Source organism: Cinclus cinclus, chromosome 1, assembly GCF_963662255.1.
Source record: "Cinclus cinclus chromosome 1, bCinCin1.1, whole genome shotgun sequence".
NCBI lineage: Eukaryota > Metazoa > Chordata > Aves > Passeriformes > Cinclidae > Cinclus > Cinclus cinclus.
In genome coordinates, this window is record NC_085046.1 from 14,150,494 (window position 1) to 14,167,685 (window position 17,192).

At 37.2% G+C, this 17,192-nt stretch overlaps 1 protein-coding gene across 1 annotated transcript in view; it reads left to right on the forward strand.

The window, feature by feature from the left end:
• Positions 1-17,192, forward strand: part of ARHGAP12 (Rho GTPase activating protein 12) — a 68,670-nt gene that overhangs the window by 38,604 nt on the left and 12,874 nt on the right. Inside the window, exons 5-8 of the mRNA XM_062506916.1 lie at positions 3,115-3,240; positions 6,458-6,532; positions 9,269-9,330; positions 10,966-11,047. Coding sequence (XP_062362900.1) covers positions 3,115-3,240; positions 6,458-6,532; positions 9,269-9,330; positions 10,966-11,047 — 345 coding nt within the window. The remainder of the gene's footprint in view (positions 1-3,114; positions 3,241-6,457; positions 6,533-9,268; positions 9,331-10,965; positions 11,048-17,192) is intronic.

A 17,192-nucleotide genomic window follows, 5' to 3' on the forward strand; every position in this document is an offset into this window, starting at 1 on the left:
TTGAACAAATTCAGCAATGAAAAGAATACTCTGTCACCTGAATTTACACCACTGCTGTCCTTGAAGTAAAGCAAAAACTGTAACAAAAAGAAATCCCTCTTTTGTTTGGTGTGTGCAGTCAGAGAATGAACAATTTGCTCATATGCTGCCCCTTGTGTGATAGAAAATGCTCCCTATGAAGTGGGGGACAAGCTGAGGTGATGTGCCAGAGAAGGGTTGGTGTAATGAGACAAGTTTGAGTTTGTGGAGATTTCCAAGGAGCAGTAGTGTATACATTTGGAGTCGTGTTCTACATTTTAAAAAGCTTTAGAGTTAAGAAAATAAAATTGCACCCGAAGAAGATGCTGTTAAGGCATGTGGTGTAGCAGGGGTTGTGCCACCAGACAATTTGAACAGGTCAGTTTTATTGCAGAGGACAACCCTTGCCTGATCTGTCTTCAAGATTGCACCAAGTCTTAGGCATAGAAAGCCTGCCTGCTTATGGTTATGTAAAAACAATATTTTGTTTGAGGGAAGGCAAGCCCAACCTAGTTTCTGGTAAACAATGGTAAATACTGCAAATGCAGGAGGAGAGAGCAGCTCCTCTGCAGGTAGGAGTCCTGTAGGTTGTCAGAATGGGAACCAGACCTGAAGCTGTTCTGCAAGGCTTTGTGACCTGAGGTTGGGTGGGAGCAGAGCAAAGAGTAGCAGGGTGGTGTCATCCAGCCAGGTAAGCCTTCCAGCTCTGGCCACCTCTCCCTGTTCAGGGGACTCTGCCAGGTCTACAGGATGGTGAGTTCTGCTGGACAATGCAGAGTAGGAAGTGGTGTCTCTGTCTCCCTCGGATTCTCTTTGGAGATCACAGACCAATTAATGTATTTTAAAATTGGAGACTTGTCATGAGCCCAGAAACACAAACCTTTTATTTCCACATCACCCTTCCCCCCAGTGTGTTTTACTATTTATAATGAATAAAACAAACAAAGAAAAAACCTCACAGACATCAGAGAAAAAAAGATTGACTTGAAGTTTCTACTGTGAGAAAATGGGGCAAAAATGTCAAATGTTCCCTTTAAAGACTTGTCAGTTTACCAACACTGTTTCTATCACCAATGCAAATTATTTAAGCTGCTAAGATAGAGCTCAGTGTTCCTGAGTTGTTAGCAGTGTTTTGTTGATGAGCTCCATATACTGTGGTACTTGTTAAATATGTTTAGTAAAACTTGAATTTCTTGTTACAGTTCCTTTCTCCTTCAAGGTGGGGTTGGTTGCCTGTTAGAGAGGTTAACTCCTGATGGCTTGTGATAGTATCAAAAGCACTATTTAAATATAGACCACCTGTGCCCATATCCTAACTTTTAAAATGTACTTAAATTCAGGATAAATTACTTCAAAATACATACTTATTTATTCAATTCCTTGAGTTACTCAAGGAAAGTACCTGGAACATTTCCATAAATAATGTATGCCAGAGTCAGTAATGTGTAAATATATTTCTGAAGTAAACAGTTCTGTTTCGTAGCAAGAAGCGTGTTGGAATTGCCCACCTAAATGGGTTAGAGCTGCTGCAAGGAGTGCTGTTTGTTGCAGCCTTTGTGATTTAGACATAGTTTCTCTGGAAATGGTTTAGATTTTAGTTTTAATGCTGGCAGGCAGTTTTGCTGCACATTGCTCAGCATGCTGCTGCAGTTTGGGTTGTGGGATCACCACCAGAGTGGATATTTCCTTAACAAGAAAGCAAGGCAGGACTGGGGTCCTTTCAGCATGTACCATGGCCCAGCTTTTGGTTTAACAAGGAAACAAACTGGGAGTTGCTTAAATCTCACCACTGTAGGGAAGCAGTTGTCATGTGAGTGGAAATGTGCTGAAGCCAGTACCAAGGCAGGCTCAGAAGTGACTTTCTGCAGTGACAGCCAATATGCTTCTGCCTGTACATGAACTACTGAATTTTATTCTCAGTACTGCAACATCCATTCACTTGGGAGTGCTTTACTAGTCTTGTGGATATTTAGCATTTGGTTACATTAAGTTATTTAACTTTTAAGCATCTGTTGGGTTATTGGAGCATTAACTCTGTTCATAGTAAAATCCAAAGCTAACTCAAGCATTGTGAGTAGTAGCAATTCTGATTCTTTGTAAGGGCAATAAATATAACTGTATTATGCAATTTTGGTAAGATTTAGTGTTTATGTTGTTTAGGTTAAAGCTTGCCATGCTTTGTTAGTATGTGCAGGTGTAGGTTATTCTGTCTTTGAAAACCTGAGGCTCTGAGCTTATAGTAGGAATCAGTAGCAAAACCATAGAACTCAGTGTCCTTGCAAAGATTGTTTCTTTAGCCTTCTCAGGTAAAAGGGGCACTTCACTTTTCTTTGTTATTTCCTACCTAGTGGATTCTAGGGCTTTACATGACTCCACAAATACTGGCTGCCTTAAGTTTCTTTCTATGTGCAGGTTTTAGTCTTTTGATACTGACTAAAAAGAATGAGATTTTAATAAATTACTTAAACCCCCCATATGTTGTTGTCTTTTCTTGTTTGTGTTTTCAGTATAACACTTTGTCTGAAATAGTTTTAGAATTTTTTATAATGTATTGATTGTGATAATGTAAAATGGCAACACTATTAATGAAAATATGCTGCAGTTGTGAGATCTAGTTAAATGTTGTATCCTTCTCATGAGAGTCATACTAGGCAGTCATAACAATATAAATATCTTACTGCAGGATAATAGGTTTTTCTTTTTCATACACAAGAGCTGGTCAGGTGCTGTAGTACTGTCAATGCAATATGAAGAGTGAATGTTTAAATCTTGTATTCCTGTAGGTCCTTGGTGGTTCTCAATACCCTACTGGGTTGCAAAATCAGAAGCATCTGCTGCAGCAGAAGTCAAACATCTCTCTGCCTTTGGAAATTATTATCCCAACAAACCAGTCTTAGTTACTGCTTCAGAAAGGACTACAGGAGAAAGGACAATTCTGAAGACTAAATGCAAAATAAAACCAAGGCTGTTTCCACACCCTTGGGTGGTGACATCAGGGGTCTGAAAGCTTGCACTGTTTAGGCAAATGAGTGGTATATCCAGGTCTTGTTTGCATGAATTAGATTCTACTTACAATTTTATTTTTCTTTTCTTTAGTATAATGCTTCACCACAGCAACAAAGAGATATAATAAAGAGTAGGAGTCTGGACAGAAGGCTACAGGAGCCAATAGTTTTAACAAAATGGAGACACAGCACAATTGTGCTGGACACCAATGACAAGGTAGGAGCAAGTTATCAGCATACTGAAATGCTGCTTTTTTCTGATGTGTGATATAATTAATGTACCAGAAATAACTGTGCCAATTTCTGAAATTTCATTTTTCTTTTAGTCTCTTGTATCACTGTTTATAACATGCAGCACACTGTTCAATAACTTCACTACTGTTACTTTGTGAATAGTAGCTCTTTTCTTGTCCTTGAAGTATTTTAACTAGTGTTGGTTCAGGGCAAAAGCTGTGCACGGCTGCAAAAGGGTTGTAATATTGTTATTGAAGGGCAGAGGACAGTACTGAAAGTGCTGAAACACTTGGCTTTGATGCTCTCCAGAGCTGAGCTGCTGTTTAGTCTGAAAAATTCTGGGAGTCAGTAAAAACAAAAGCTGTTTTCTGCCCATTCTTGGGGCATATTCTTGATAGTCCTTTTGGGCTGTGCAGTAACAGGTGCTGTTTAAGCCAGCAAGGAGACAGGGCCTCTCCCTAGCTCTCCCTGTGCTTTGACCCTTTCCCTACCCATTTCTGCTTGTGCTGGGCCATTCTGCCTGTGGGTGAGGAGAGCTGATGTGAGCTGAGCAGGGAGGAACTGAAATGAGTGCTGTACGATGGTGATGTGCTGGTTTCTGTAACTTCCCTGAAGTCCATCCCAAGATTCATGGAAAATGAAATAACTTGGTAGTGCTGAAATCTTAGCACGAACTTCTCAGAATGAAATACCAAGAAATGGCATTGTAGGATCCCTTTTCCTAAAATTCTGAGGAAAAAAAAAAAAAAAGAATGCAGATTTGAAAATGTAAGGAGAATCCTATGTGCAATCACAGATGTCAAAACCAAACTTAAATGGACAAAACACAGTGGCTGTAATGACAATGGATCTGCTGCCAAGAACGTTACTTGCTTGACCTGTTGTTTCCATTTTAATGGACTTGCTTTCCATGAGTTGACTTCGCTCTTCAGAGCAAGATGTATTGGGTTTGATCCTGAGCTTTTGAGTTGTCAGTTTGGGATACATCATGTGTGGTGTTGAGGAGGCAGTGGGCTGTGCTTGGCTGGAGACTTTGCACCTCTTGGCATGAATTCAGCTCGAGCAATTCTGAGATCCCACTGCTGCTCCTTTCCCCTCCCTCCTCTTCCTCTGCCTCGTGCATCCTTCTGTACTCAGTGTGTTGTGGCATTCCATGAGACACAGCCTCCATGGAGCCCTGATAAATCAAAGATGAGTGGACACTTCTAGCCTTATGTGCAGTTTATGCTGTACAGGTATGAATGATTTTGTTGGAGATAGCTTGAAGTTCTGGCTTTGCTTTTAAAGGCAGACTTAACTTTTTATTTTTTTGGCATAAGATGTACTACTGTTTTGGAAAGAACTTTATGTAGTACTACATGGAATGAATAAACTTTTGTAAAACATTGAATAAGTGGAGCTGTTTACATTTCTTCAAGGCTCAGTGTTCACATATCGAGAACTTAAATCTAGTGAAGCAAACATGAAAATGCACAAATGTTATGGGTAATAACCAAAACAATCTCTATTTGAGCTGCATTTGTGAAGTCTTAAGTCAGCAGCCTAAAATTCCTTTAACAGTTTTCAAACATGTAGGCAGCACGTGTTTTTTATTGGTGAGGAAAAAATAGTTGATATGAAGCAAAACATTAATGCTTTGAGAAAACTTAAAATGTGTAGTGGAGCAATAAACTAATGTTTTATGGAAAGACAATTTTTAGTGCATTAATGCAGCTGTTTTATTACCACTAGCAGGCACACTGTTAATATATTCTGCTTTAAATTAGAATATGGAAAAGGAATGTTTCATTACCACGAATACTGGATTTCTTGTTCCAGAGTTGCTTTTGCTGTATGAAAGCTATCTCAAATTCAGAATGACATAGAAAGGAAAATAACTGGTAGTTGTCTGGATTGGCACATGAACACCAACCTTTCTTTTTAGCTGTCTCCTAGGGAAGCTGTTTTCTGTTGATTTTCCTTTTTATTTTTTTTTCCCCTGGAAAAGCAATGGAACTTAATTGTATGAAAGTAGGGCAGTCAAAAGAGTGCTTGAAATGTGTCAGAGGGAAAGTATAGGTTGACAGGGCTCACGAGTATTTGATAATACCAAACATATTGGTTGTTGGCTGTGGCACATATCTGGATATAGCCATCAGCTAAAGAATTTGATAAGTATAGGAAAAAATACCTTCCTGGGAAGACAAGTTGATTTTTTTTTTATTTGAATTTTTTTTTTTTTTTTGTTTCCAGACATCTGAAAATTTGGAACATTTAGGCTGTTCTACTTAGTAGTGTTAAAGTTTTCTGTTATTATGTTCTGAAAGGACTAGTGGGCCACTTCTCTAGGTAGATTTGCAAGTGAATCTTAAAGCACAAATGTGCAGAGTGCCATGTTATACTGCAAAAGCAAACTGGGTTTAGGGGAGCTATCAAGAGATTTAAAAAGAGAAAGGAGAGAAATGTGTTAACAGTAACAGAGAACAAGTGATGATTTTCTTCCATTTAAAATTCTTTACCAGATTTTCAAACAGCGTGTTTTGTGCAAGGCAGCCATTACTTCAGAGGAAACACACTTGCCTTTTTTTTTCTCCAGATGGGCAATTTTTCTTGCTTTCAGAGCTTTAGTATTTTATTTTAGTCTGTAGTTAACAGTTCAGAACAAAACCCCAGATCTCTAGAGATTTTTGGTGTTTGATTATAAGGAGATTAATGATCATGACTCACCAAAATTAATAAAGTTGGTATGTGTTTTTCTACATACATAATTTTTTAATGCTAATCTTGTATTTACTAATCACACAGAAACATATTGTATTCTTTAAAATCTTAGTATATGCATACGGTATCTTATAATAAGCCATTATTTTAAATATACATCATCATTTGATAGCTGTGTTGTACAAAAAAAATCTACCCCTTTATAAGGATGAAGGATTACCTTGAAGCTGATGCAGCATGTATTAACATTTCTTTTTCAAATGGTTATGTACTAATTAATCCAGTGTGAGTGTTGCCTGTAAACCTTGTAAGAACATACTTTAGTAAGCAAATTTAGAATGTAACTGTCTGAGAATATTATGAGTGCTTAAAATAAGTATGTTTTTAATGTATGAGTGTGTAAAAACAAAGAGAGAAAACATCTTTAAGTTAAAAAATATAAAATAATTGTATGAAAGACAATAACAGTACCTGTTGACATTAACTATTTAATTTTATAGGAATCATCAACTGCTTCTAAGGCTGGTTTTCCTGAAAATGAGTCCTCTCCTTCTTCACCAAAGCATCAAGCCACAGTCAGTATGCAATGTGTTTAAATAGATAAGTAGATGTTGTAGAAACTGAGCTATTCATGATTAGAGAATTGAGGGCAAGCCTTTTTGTTCTTGGGAAAAATAACGGGATAAAGCTATTTGAAGCTTTGCATTTTAAAAGGAATGCATTGCATCCAGCTCTGCTTTCAGGAAAAAAATGTGAATGTCCATGGCTTAAATGCAACTTTTTGATAGTAGATTAAGTTAAAAATTCACTGTGACCAAGTTGTGCCAAATTATGTGGAGCTCAGTTTGCTTCCTCCGACAGTGGCATCTTATGTAGCATCTTGAAAGGTAAAAACAGAATATTCCCCCTCTTCACAGAATCCCTCGCTGTTAGTAATGGTTGATATCTCTAATTTTGGCTTGTGTCTCAGTCCGCTTAAAGAGACATAGAGGACCTGGCATAAATAAGTGATGTCCTTTGGATTTAGTAGAATAACTTCTGGGAGAAAAACCTAAGACTGCTAAACAGTTTTTTTTTTGTTTGTTTGTTTGTTTGTTTGTTTCATCTTTCCCCAGTTTATATTGTAAATGTGATCATTCCTTTTTAAACAGTGGAAAATGGATAAAAAACTTTATTTTTTTTTTAATTTTGGAACTGTACTACAGTAGCATTGAAATAAGCAACTTAGCCAGTTTTACCAGCCCTTAGGTAGCCCTCAGGGCATTAAAGGCACAACTTCTCCAGTTTCTTTCTTGCTTTATCTGCAGGGGAATAGTTCTCCATCTTAGTTGTGATAATCCATTCTCACAGTACTTCAAACAGTTTTCAACAATAAAATAAACATTATTTATTAATCAAGCATAGCTGATAGCTGTACTGAAGAGCAATTATTTCTGCATGTGATCTAATTTCTTTAAATATGGCTCAGATCTTGAATTTTTGAAATTGTATTTTGTGGAAGAGCTCATTCCTAATTTAGGTAAGAGGGCAAAAGCATCTGTATTTTCTTTAGCTGTTCGCTGGATTTAAATATTCCAAAGAAAGCTGGCAAATTTTTGAGAGTTTTGGTCCTTAACCTGCTTTTCTCTTCTTTTCCCTGATTCCCTATATTTTCCCATTAGTACCCCCTAGTGTTGCTGCTCAGTAGAGCAGTATGATACTTTGAATAATTCTCTAGAACATGCCTACTGGTTCCACTATGAGTAATTGATTAAAATCATGATTTATTTTAGGAAGTGAGCACAGGTTGCTCAGTCACTGTGAAAGTTGGTGACAGGCCATTCTGCTTGTTAAAATGGTGCAGTGCTTGGGACTCTTGGTCCATGGTCCACATGGATCCCAAATGGAGTAGTCTAAAGAACAGGATAATTCATTTGTTTGGCCTTTTGGCGAGTGGATGAGGGAAGGGGACTCGCTGATTCTGTTGAAAATACCAGTTTTGGAAAATAATTCATCTGTCACTGGTTTGGAAAAGCATTTCAGTGCAGTGAAGATATTAAACTGAGTCACAGCAGCTGCTGCCATTGGACTGGAGTAACATCTGATCCACCAGCTAAACACCTTTGTCCATGATAATGTCTTTTCTGTATTTTATGTGTTGGGCTTAAAACATGTAGGTAGAACTTTTAAGATCCATGAAGAAGAGATCTATGTCTCTCTTAAGAGTGTTGCTCATGGTATCCCAGCAAAAAAATGTTCTTCAAAACTGTATTGTGCGGTTATGGTCCATTTAAATTTGAAATTCAGAGGGAAATTCTGAGGAGGATTTATCTTCTATTTTCATTGGATCTAGAATTTAGGTCATTTTTTAAATGATAAAACTAATTTGGAAACCATTCCCTAGTTGATTGTTTCATCTAATAGCATATTTCATACATTAAGAACTGTTAGAAGCTGTTACTGAAAATGAATTGATAAAAAAAGAATTTAGCATTCTTTTAGCACCACTGGCTGGCAGGACAAGGCTAGGGTGTCAGAAGAAAATGATAGATTTTGATGCCTCATCTTAAGATGATGTTTTAAGTGAATCTTTTTATCCTAGGTTGCTTTTTTGAACATTCCTTCATTTTATTATTTTTACACAGAAACTAGAAATACTCCAATATTTGAAACATACTTCTTGTTCGACAGTGTTCTTTTCCTACCAATCATTGACTGGTCTTTAAATTTTTTTGTAGGCATGCTAGTATAGATGGTTTTCATCAACAAGACGCAACTAAGTAGTTTAAAATTCTGCTATTTTCCATGGGGATAGGAAAAAAAAGAGGACATCAAAGAAATGCTTCACTCTTCTGTTTTTAACATGAATATTTAATTTTTATGCACTTCAACCATGATTTATTTAAAATATGAAATTATATTAACATTAATAGGAAGAATTCATATGGGAATTTAGGCAGTTTTTCTGTCAGCTGCCTCCTTTTTTAGTAAAGGACTATTGTGCTATTATACAAATAATTATAAATTTACATTCATAATTTTCACTGTTTACTATCACAAATTATTAAGTTAGTCTTGTCCAAAGAACCTTGGTCTTGATGAAGTAAAGCTTTTTTACCCTCTGAATGATAATAAGTCTTTCCCAGAGGAATTTTGATTTTGCTGATCTTTGAATATTTAAATGTGCTTAAAGACAGTTTCTTGAAGTTATAACATGACCAAAGATGGCTCATTGCCAGAAATTGATTATTTGGGGGATTGAATTCTGTGATGTGATGTTAATAGAAGCATATTTTCTTTTATATTTCTAATGTCTTACTCTTTTCTTCCAGGGTCAAGAAAAGTATGGGTTATTAAATGTGACAAAAATTACAGAAAATGGGAAGAAAGTTCGGTAAGTCTTGGACTTGAAAAGTGCGACTGCTGAGGGGTTTATCAAAGGTTTATATTGTATTAGGACAGGATACTGGGATTTACAGCTTCTTACTTTTTGTCTGAATTTGCCTCAGAGGTTTTCCTGTATGACACAGCTAAACCTTACCCCATGTGTTTGTCCCAGTGAGCTGAAGATAGTGGACTGCAGAGAGCCAGAGGCTCATGTATCAGGGCTTCACACAGGCCAGTGATTTCATAAAGGTGTATTGATGAGAGACAGCTTTTTAGAATGAGATTGATTGATTGATTTACTTAAGAGCAAATCTGTATACATTATAGTGTGTCTTGTTCCTTGGATGAAATTGGTTTAAGACGAGCTTTCAGACTTTCACCTGCTGTCCTTTGGCTTCCAAGTAGTGTACATCCATGTGCTCCCTAATTCTCCCTTCACTGTGCTTGTGAAGAGTTTGGAGCAGTGTATTGCCCAACATCAGTCTCCTGTAGGTGATGAGTGACCTCATTTGTAACTTTTTTCTGCATCCCAGGCAGCAATTTGCACTATAAATCATAATGTGTAATCAGGTGATACTGTCTGACTACATTTCTGGTGTGTTGCAAAGCATCAATGGCAAATACTGCAGAGGCACATCCTCAGAATTAATTTAGATTTGCTTCTTGCCTTCCCACCCCCCACCCCCCCTTTTTTTTCTTTTTTGGTTAATTTAATATTTTAGCTCTAGTAATATGTTATATCTAGTTCAGTATTTTCCCAGACTTGTGATACATGAAGCATGCTTGACCTGAGGATTGAGTAGCCAACACACAGCTGTTATTGTAAACCCACCCTGACCTAGTCCAGTGCAGCTGGGCAGCGCATCTGACCTCCAGTTTGGTTCCTCAGAGCTGCTTCTGAGAGTTTGGTAGGGCTGGGTAGACTCTAGCTTGTGTAAGCTGCTGCTGGTACAATGTGCTGTCATCATTTACATTGCATCTGCTGGAATCATTGATCTGGATTGTTGCACTGCTGAACAGAAAGATGCAACCTGGCCATCCTGTCACTTTGAGAGCTGTTAAGTAATAATTCATGATTGGCAATGGGAATAGATATTCAGGGCTTGTCAACACCTTTTTTTTTTTTTTTTTTTTTTTTATAACCATGTCAGGAGGATGGATCTGCTGGCATAAAATCAAATAGTCAGACAACTGAAACAGCTCATTCTTTCTCTTAATTTTTTAGATCTGTGGCAAATACTTTACTGCCAATATAAAGGAGCTGATAACAAAAATGGGACAGTTGCATCTCAGATGAATGAATTTGAGAATTATGCAGTAGTTTGTCATGATGTGTTAAGTACACAGTGAGCTGAGCATTCTGGATTAGCCCCTTTGAAATTATAATTGCATGGTGTTTCTCTTGATGAATGGCTTCTACTACTAATTAGCTTTGTTTGATTTAGACTTTGATGGTCAGGCTGGGATTGTTAACATATGTTTCCTTCTACAAATATGATAGCAATTAAGACTTACTGATGCCACTAATGACTATATATGTGCTTAACTATATTAACATACAGGTCAGCTGAGCAGCAATGATCAACAGTTTAAATATCTGCTTTCAGTGTCAATTTATTTTATGTTTGTTTTCAATTTACAGGAAGAATTGGATGTCATCATGGGCAGTGTTACAAGGGTCATCACTGCTGTTCACCAAAACACAAGGAAGTGGAACTGGCTGGGTAAGCCCAGGAACAACCCCCCACCCTCACTGAAGTGTTAGTCATGTAAAGCAGAATAAACTGAAGCCCTCTTATTTGCAGGGCCTAAATGCCTATACATATATATGTATATCTAATATAGAAAAAAATACTTGTCTATAAGTTGGCAAGGAAATAGTTTAATGTAGCAATTATGATATAGCATAAGAACAAAACCAGTTGTATGTATGTATGTATGTTTGACAGGCAAGAAACTGATAACATTCAGGTGCTCCTTAGGCTTGAAGTTATTTCTCTAAGCCAAATACATTTGTGTTCTTTACTAATGTATTTGTCTAAACAGTATGTGTGTTTAACCATTCTTGGGTATTTTTCATAAACTCCAGGTAATTTTGAATGCGATACATGTAATAAAGAAAATAGTTTGACACAAGGCTTCTTGTACTGGCCTATTTCAGCAATGCAGTGTTGTTGTCTTATGATTTAGTCTTTGTCTTGCTGGATTCCATATTTTGTTTTAGATCTTCATAGTGCATGACAAGTACTTGTACTTATTTTTTTGTCTGATGAAGACCAAAAGAGAAATATCACATTGAAGATGATGATTATTCAGCTTATCATCTCTAGTGTAATAGCACTATTATTAAATTTGCTATGTTTATCCAGCTGCATTCCTGCATTAATAGGTATAGAAGTAGCTCTTTATCTGTGGTTTACAGAGCTTCTTTTGGAGGTCTGACATTAAACTGTGTGGATCTCCTGTAATAACTAAAGACAGGCCAGAGCCAGTGTTTGTTATTTCCATGTATTGTCATGTGAATTCCAGCAAAATTGCCTCTTACAGGTCTGTGCTGTCTTGCTGTGTTTTACTGCTCTTTCTACTTGGCTCACTTTCTCTGCTGTGCTTCATTATAGTTAGTGAATTGGAATTGACAATTCCTTTCTATAGTGTTCAGTTTTTTTCAGATCTGTAAATATATTTTCCCCCCCTTCTGTAGATGGGGTGGTTGGAAAAAAAAAATAGATGAGAATGGATAAATAAAGTTTGGAGTAGAAGAGAATAAAAAACATAAAGTTGGGTAAGATGGTCAAGCAGAGGGAAAAAGAAAGAAAAACAATAAAGATGAAAGGCATGAGAGAAGGTAAATTCCACTGCATAGCAGGAAGTGGATTTTGGTGACTTCTGTGGTTGGCTTTTTCAGTCAAGGACCCAAAAATTATTTTAGTTTTACAGATATTAATATCCGCGTTTCAAATTAAAAGTTTTACGTAGGTAACTAGTCAAGGCCCAAAATCTCAATTACAGCTACTAATACTCTTAATTCAGGTGTGGCTGTAAATCAGAACTCTTTTTCAGCTGTATGTTGATATCATTAAAACACACAATACTAAACTGTTCATGAATACATGATAATGTTTTAAGTGATATGTGCCCAAATTAATTATCCATAAAATATAAGCAATAAGCAGAGTTGCATGATTTACGGGCGCTGGTGTAGGTTGTGTTATGCCATATAGAATAATTTAAAAATAAATTAAAATCTTAACAAATAAATTTAAAAATAAAAATGTATAAATTCTTTTGATAATTTAAGTGGACCGGAAGTCCCACAGTCAGAATATTTCTGTAAGAAGCTATCAACTGTATGTACTGTCAAGCACTGGAGTAGGGTCAGCAAAATAAATATCAATAGTACAAACAGAATAAAATGAAGCTGGAAATATTAAGCAAGAATCTCTTTCAAGGACTTAATGTTTTACACCTGCATAATCATAGCTGAATTTATAGATATGTAACTGAATGCTCAGCTCATACTCTTCTTGGTCTCTGTAGGAATTTTTTTTTTTTTTTCGTATTCAAAATTCTACCTCACCTCTCAAGTTTGTTCTGTGTCCATATTCTAATAAGGTGAAGTCAAGTCTAACAGTTTGACATATGATAAGAATTACATTTCTTCTTCATATTACAAGAAGAATATTTAGCATTCATCTAGTGATTGATGTAACCATATATTATTTTTTTGTGCATTGTTTTTTGACTTCATCACTTTTCTTCCTTTTTCTCATCAAGTCATTTTGCCAAGGGGGCTCAATTCCTGAGCTCTTGCTCTCGCTGCTTTCTTCTTGGAAAAATGCTCTCAGTCATCGACCTGCTGTCACCTATGTAAACTCTGCCCAAGTTTCAGCTATCACTGTATGTGTTCTTGTTGCATGCCTCTTGTGACTGTAAGGCTATTTGCCACTAATCCTGAAAGTAAACTTGAATTTTTCCAAGATATAGTTTTGACACTTCGTATAACAGCTCAAACAGTATCTTGTTTGCTGTTTTTGAAGGTCATCCAAGATGCAGATTAACACAAGTTTATTGCAATAATTCTGTAATTGTTCTACTGGAACAAAGTAGAAAGTGTATCTGGTTCATTGGTGCTAGAATATAATCCCAAATTTGCCTACTATATGAACCTCTAGTGCCTTGACTAATAAGCAGTATGGTATGCTGAGTTTTTTAACAGATATTTTGTCTGATTCTTTCTAACACAACTAATTTAGACTCTTTGTATGGTGGCTATGATACCTTTGATACAATGGGTACATGTTGTTTGATAATTCTAGCTGTAATTGGAATACCCAAAAATGTAAATGTTACGCATGAAGAGGTGAAAGGAAAAGAGCACAAGAATATTCTGGCTATATTCCACATACAGAAAGCTGATGTAAATTTATAGTATTTTTGTATGTAATTTAAGCATCTGTAGTTATGTTTTGAAAATGCCTAGAAGAGCTGCTGATCAAAAATTCATAAATTAACCTGTGTTAAAAATGATGCAACTGTCTTTTTCTTATTTGTGAAATTATTTGCTCTGTATGTGGAAGCCTGGGACAGATAATTTGTGGACAGTTTGATAACCTTGTAAAAGGCTACTTTTTATAATGAGATCTGGATTTTTAAAAAAGCTTTTTTCACTCAGTTTTTGGTGTGAATGAGATGTATTAGCTATTGTCAAAGTGACAGGGCTTCATAAAACAAAGAAAATGGCAACTGCTTAGAAGGATTCATCTGTCAGCTTTCTGTAATAGGCACATGTCCTCAGTGACAAGTACAGTGGTGGCAAACCTGTGAACTTCCCAAACATCAAGGAAATAGATACTCTTCAAGGTTCATCTGAGCAAACTCTTGTTTATGTTACACAACTGTGATTTTAGCCAAGGATGTTAAGTGTACATTACAATTCATCAGTATTGTGCTGCTGATCATACAGGAGCTCAGATGCTTTTGTGAGAGCTTTTTGGAATGCAAATACTCCTATCAGTCTGGTTTAAAAACAATTCATTATTTTGCTGTGATGATAAAGGTTTGTTTTGTTTTTTTTTTTTCTTAAGCTGTAGTTTTGAAACTCCCCTCTGAGCCAAAAAGTGCATGTCTCCACAACTTGCTTTCCACAGTCCATCCATGGATGACGAGGACTTGGAATGAAAGCATCCTATCCAACTCTAATTAGAAACAGAATCACAAGAATGCCAGGTGTCTTTTGTATATCAAAAGTCTTCCCATAAATAACTTACAGTTATTTCCAAAGAAATTATCACAGTACAGACTGTGTGGTTTGTCCCTTTGCAGGCTTCCAGGACTTGGAGAAAATTCTGAAAATTTTGAAAAGGCCTTCTATTTATTGACATCAGTATACATCTTCAAGTCTGTCCTTAAACTGCACAGCATCTACTCTATCTGAAGCAAACACCCTATTCTTTCCAAAAAGTTACCTCTCCCATACAGCCAGCCTAAGTACATCCCATGACTATGTTTTTTGTCTTAAAAAAGCTGTCAGAAGTAACTGTAGGACAGCTTCATATCTAGGACAGCTGGCAGCACTCTTATAGACCTCTCCCTCTTTCTGTCTTACACTGCTGCCCTTTCCAGGATTCCCAGACCACTCAAAAGAGAAATCCAGTAAGAGTAAGGGGTCTGCTCAGTAAGAGCTGGATCCCTCCTGACTGGGGCTGGCTAGGTAGCACTGTTTTGAGAAAGCAGACTGAATGTCTGTATATCAGCAGATGTAAAAGGAAAGGCTGTATTTTTATTTTTTTATTTTTTAACCTCTGTCAGCAGAACCTGCTGGCTTCAGGAGGGTTCAGTTGCCTTCAGCAATCTTTGTGTGCAGGTTGTGTGAGCAGCCCTGTGCAGCACTTGCTCCTGAAAGCTTTAAGGAGGGAAATGGCATCTGGCATCTCATTTTTGTAGACCCAGGAGCAGAAAAGAACCTTGACAGGAAAGCTCAAAGGAGAGGCTGCATGGTAAACTTTAAATGTTCTTGAAGAAAAAGGTGATGAGTGTGTAATGTGCTGGTATTTAAGAAGAGCTTTGCAGTGTAGCTGCATTATTTGCCTGGGTTTCTCCATCCTTGGATCTCATACAGCAGTTTGACCACCATTTGGGTGAAGAAGTGGTAAAAGACATTTTTTTTTTCTTTTAGCTTTAGTTTTTGCTGTCTTCTGTGATTCTCTGAAATGCTGAGGATAGTCAGGCCAAAAAGATGGATAGAGTGTAAAGCTGTAGGAGGTAATGTTGTAATGTCAGGTGTTAGCTTCAGCAAACTAATATAGTGGAGGGCTTTTCTTTTGGTCAGAACAGCACTGACAAATAACATTTTTTTCTTGCTATGTGTTGATGTCACCTCTAGCAAGTCCTGTCCTGTGATTCTCAGGGTTGTGGTTTTAACTAACCACCCCCCTGCCCCTAGTCCTGTAGAGGACTTTGGCACTGGTTTCCTGTTCTCTCTAGTCCCAAACTCTATAAATTGATTTAATTTTTTTCCAACACACAGCAAGATTGATCTAGACTGCCGGGAAGTGTATGTCTGGGACACTCTGGATGCATTGTGCAGCAGTTCTGTGACTTTCTCTTGAACAGGCAGCTGCTGCAAGAGCCAGAATGGCCCAGAGATTGTTCCTGTGGACTCTGCTGCTGAGCTGGACTTCTCTCAAAAGCTCTACTGTAATTAATAAGTGTTCTGGGATGAGGTATCTGAGAATTAAGTTAGAAAGCTGAAGGTGGTGGGGATTTTTTTCCCAAGTGCTAATTGGCATAGGGTAAATTAGAAGTACAGCCCTATTCTGATATTTCATAGGTAAAATAAAGAAGTTAAGATGCTGCTTTCCATTCAACACTTCAACGCCCTTAGGACTCTAGGCATGGAGATTTTCCAGTGGTAAACAGCCTTTCTGAAACACAATTAGCATTAATTAACATTCATGCTGGGAGTTTAATCAGAAGCAGCAGATTAGTCCTGTTTTCTGAACCATCTTTTCTCCCCTTGGATATGGCTGTGTGGAAACTTATGTTTGCAGCAAGGAGCTTGTCCTGGGGTTTAGGTCCCCCAGAGCTGTCACAGGAACAGCATTCACACATCAAAGACTTTGTGAAGAAATAAGAAAAGAGCCTTTCTGGGGGAGCAGATGCTACAAGCTTTCCCTGGAACTACAGCATGAAATTTCTGTGCTATAACTGAGTGACTTCCAACTTTCCCTGTTCCATGTGAAGTGACTCATGTGACTCACAGTTAGATCTTTTTGTTTGTGTGGGCCACTGATTTGATTTCCTTGAGGTATTACATTTCAAAGCTATGTAGTGTATGTTGAAATCATAGTAAAAGTACATTATCTAAAAAAATTCGGATGCCTAGTATAAATGTGTAAGTAGGAGGTAAGAATAGCTCCCTGAGGTTTTACTCCAAACCGTTTGAAGGGTTACTTGTGGGTTATTTGCTGTTTGTTTAGTAGACAGTAAATTCTGTTTAATTGGTAGGACAGGCTCCAGTATTGCAATAGAAGTGCTACAGAAAAGAATAAAAGCGTTGGGGGGGGGGGGGGGTAAATGTTTTTTAAAAATTATAAACAGGTAAATGTACAAACTGAGAATGTTCTTTCAGGGCGGAGGGATGTGATTCCTGTCCAGCAAGCCTACTGTTTCTGGTTTGATTTTTGGGTTTTGCATACAACTGCTGATTAAGTGGCAGAATGTTGGGGGGTGTTTTGTTCAGTTACTCATTAGCTGGTTTTGTTTAATGTTTGGGACTGCCTTGACTAAAATCAAGCTACTATCAAACATTGTATGGACTTCTGCCATTTGTGATAGGAAAAAAAGCTCTGCTGGAACCTGATTGGCATT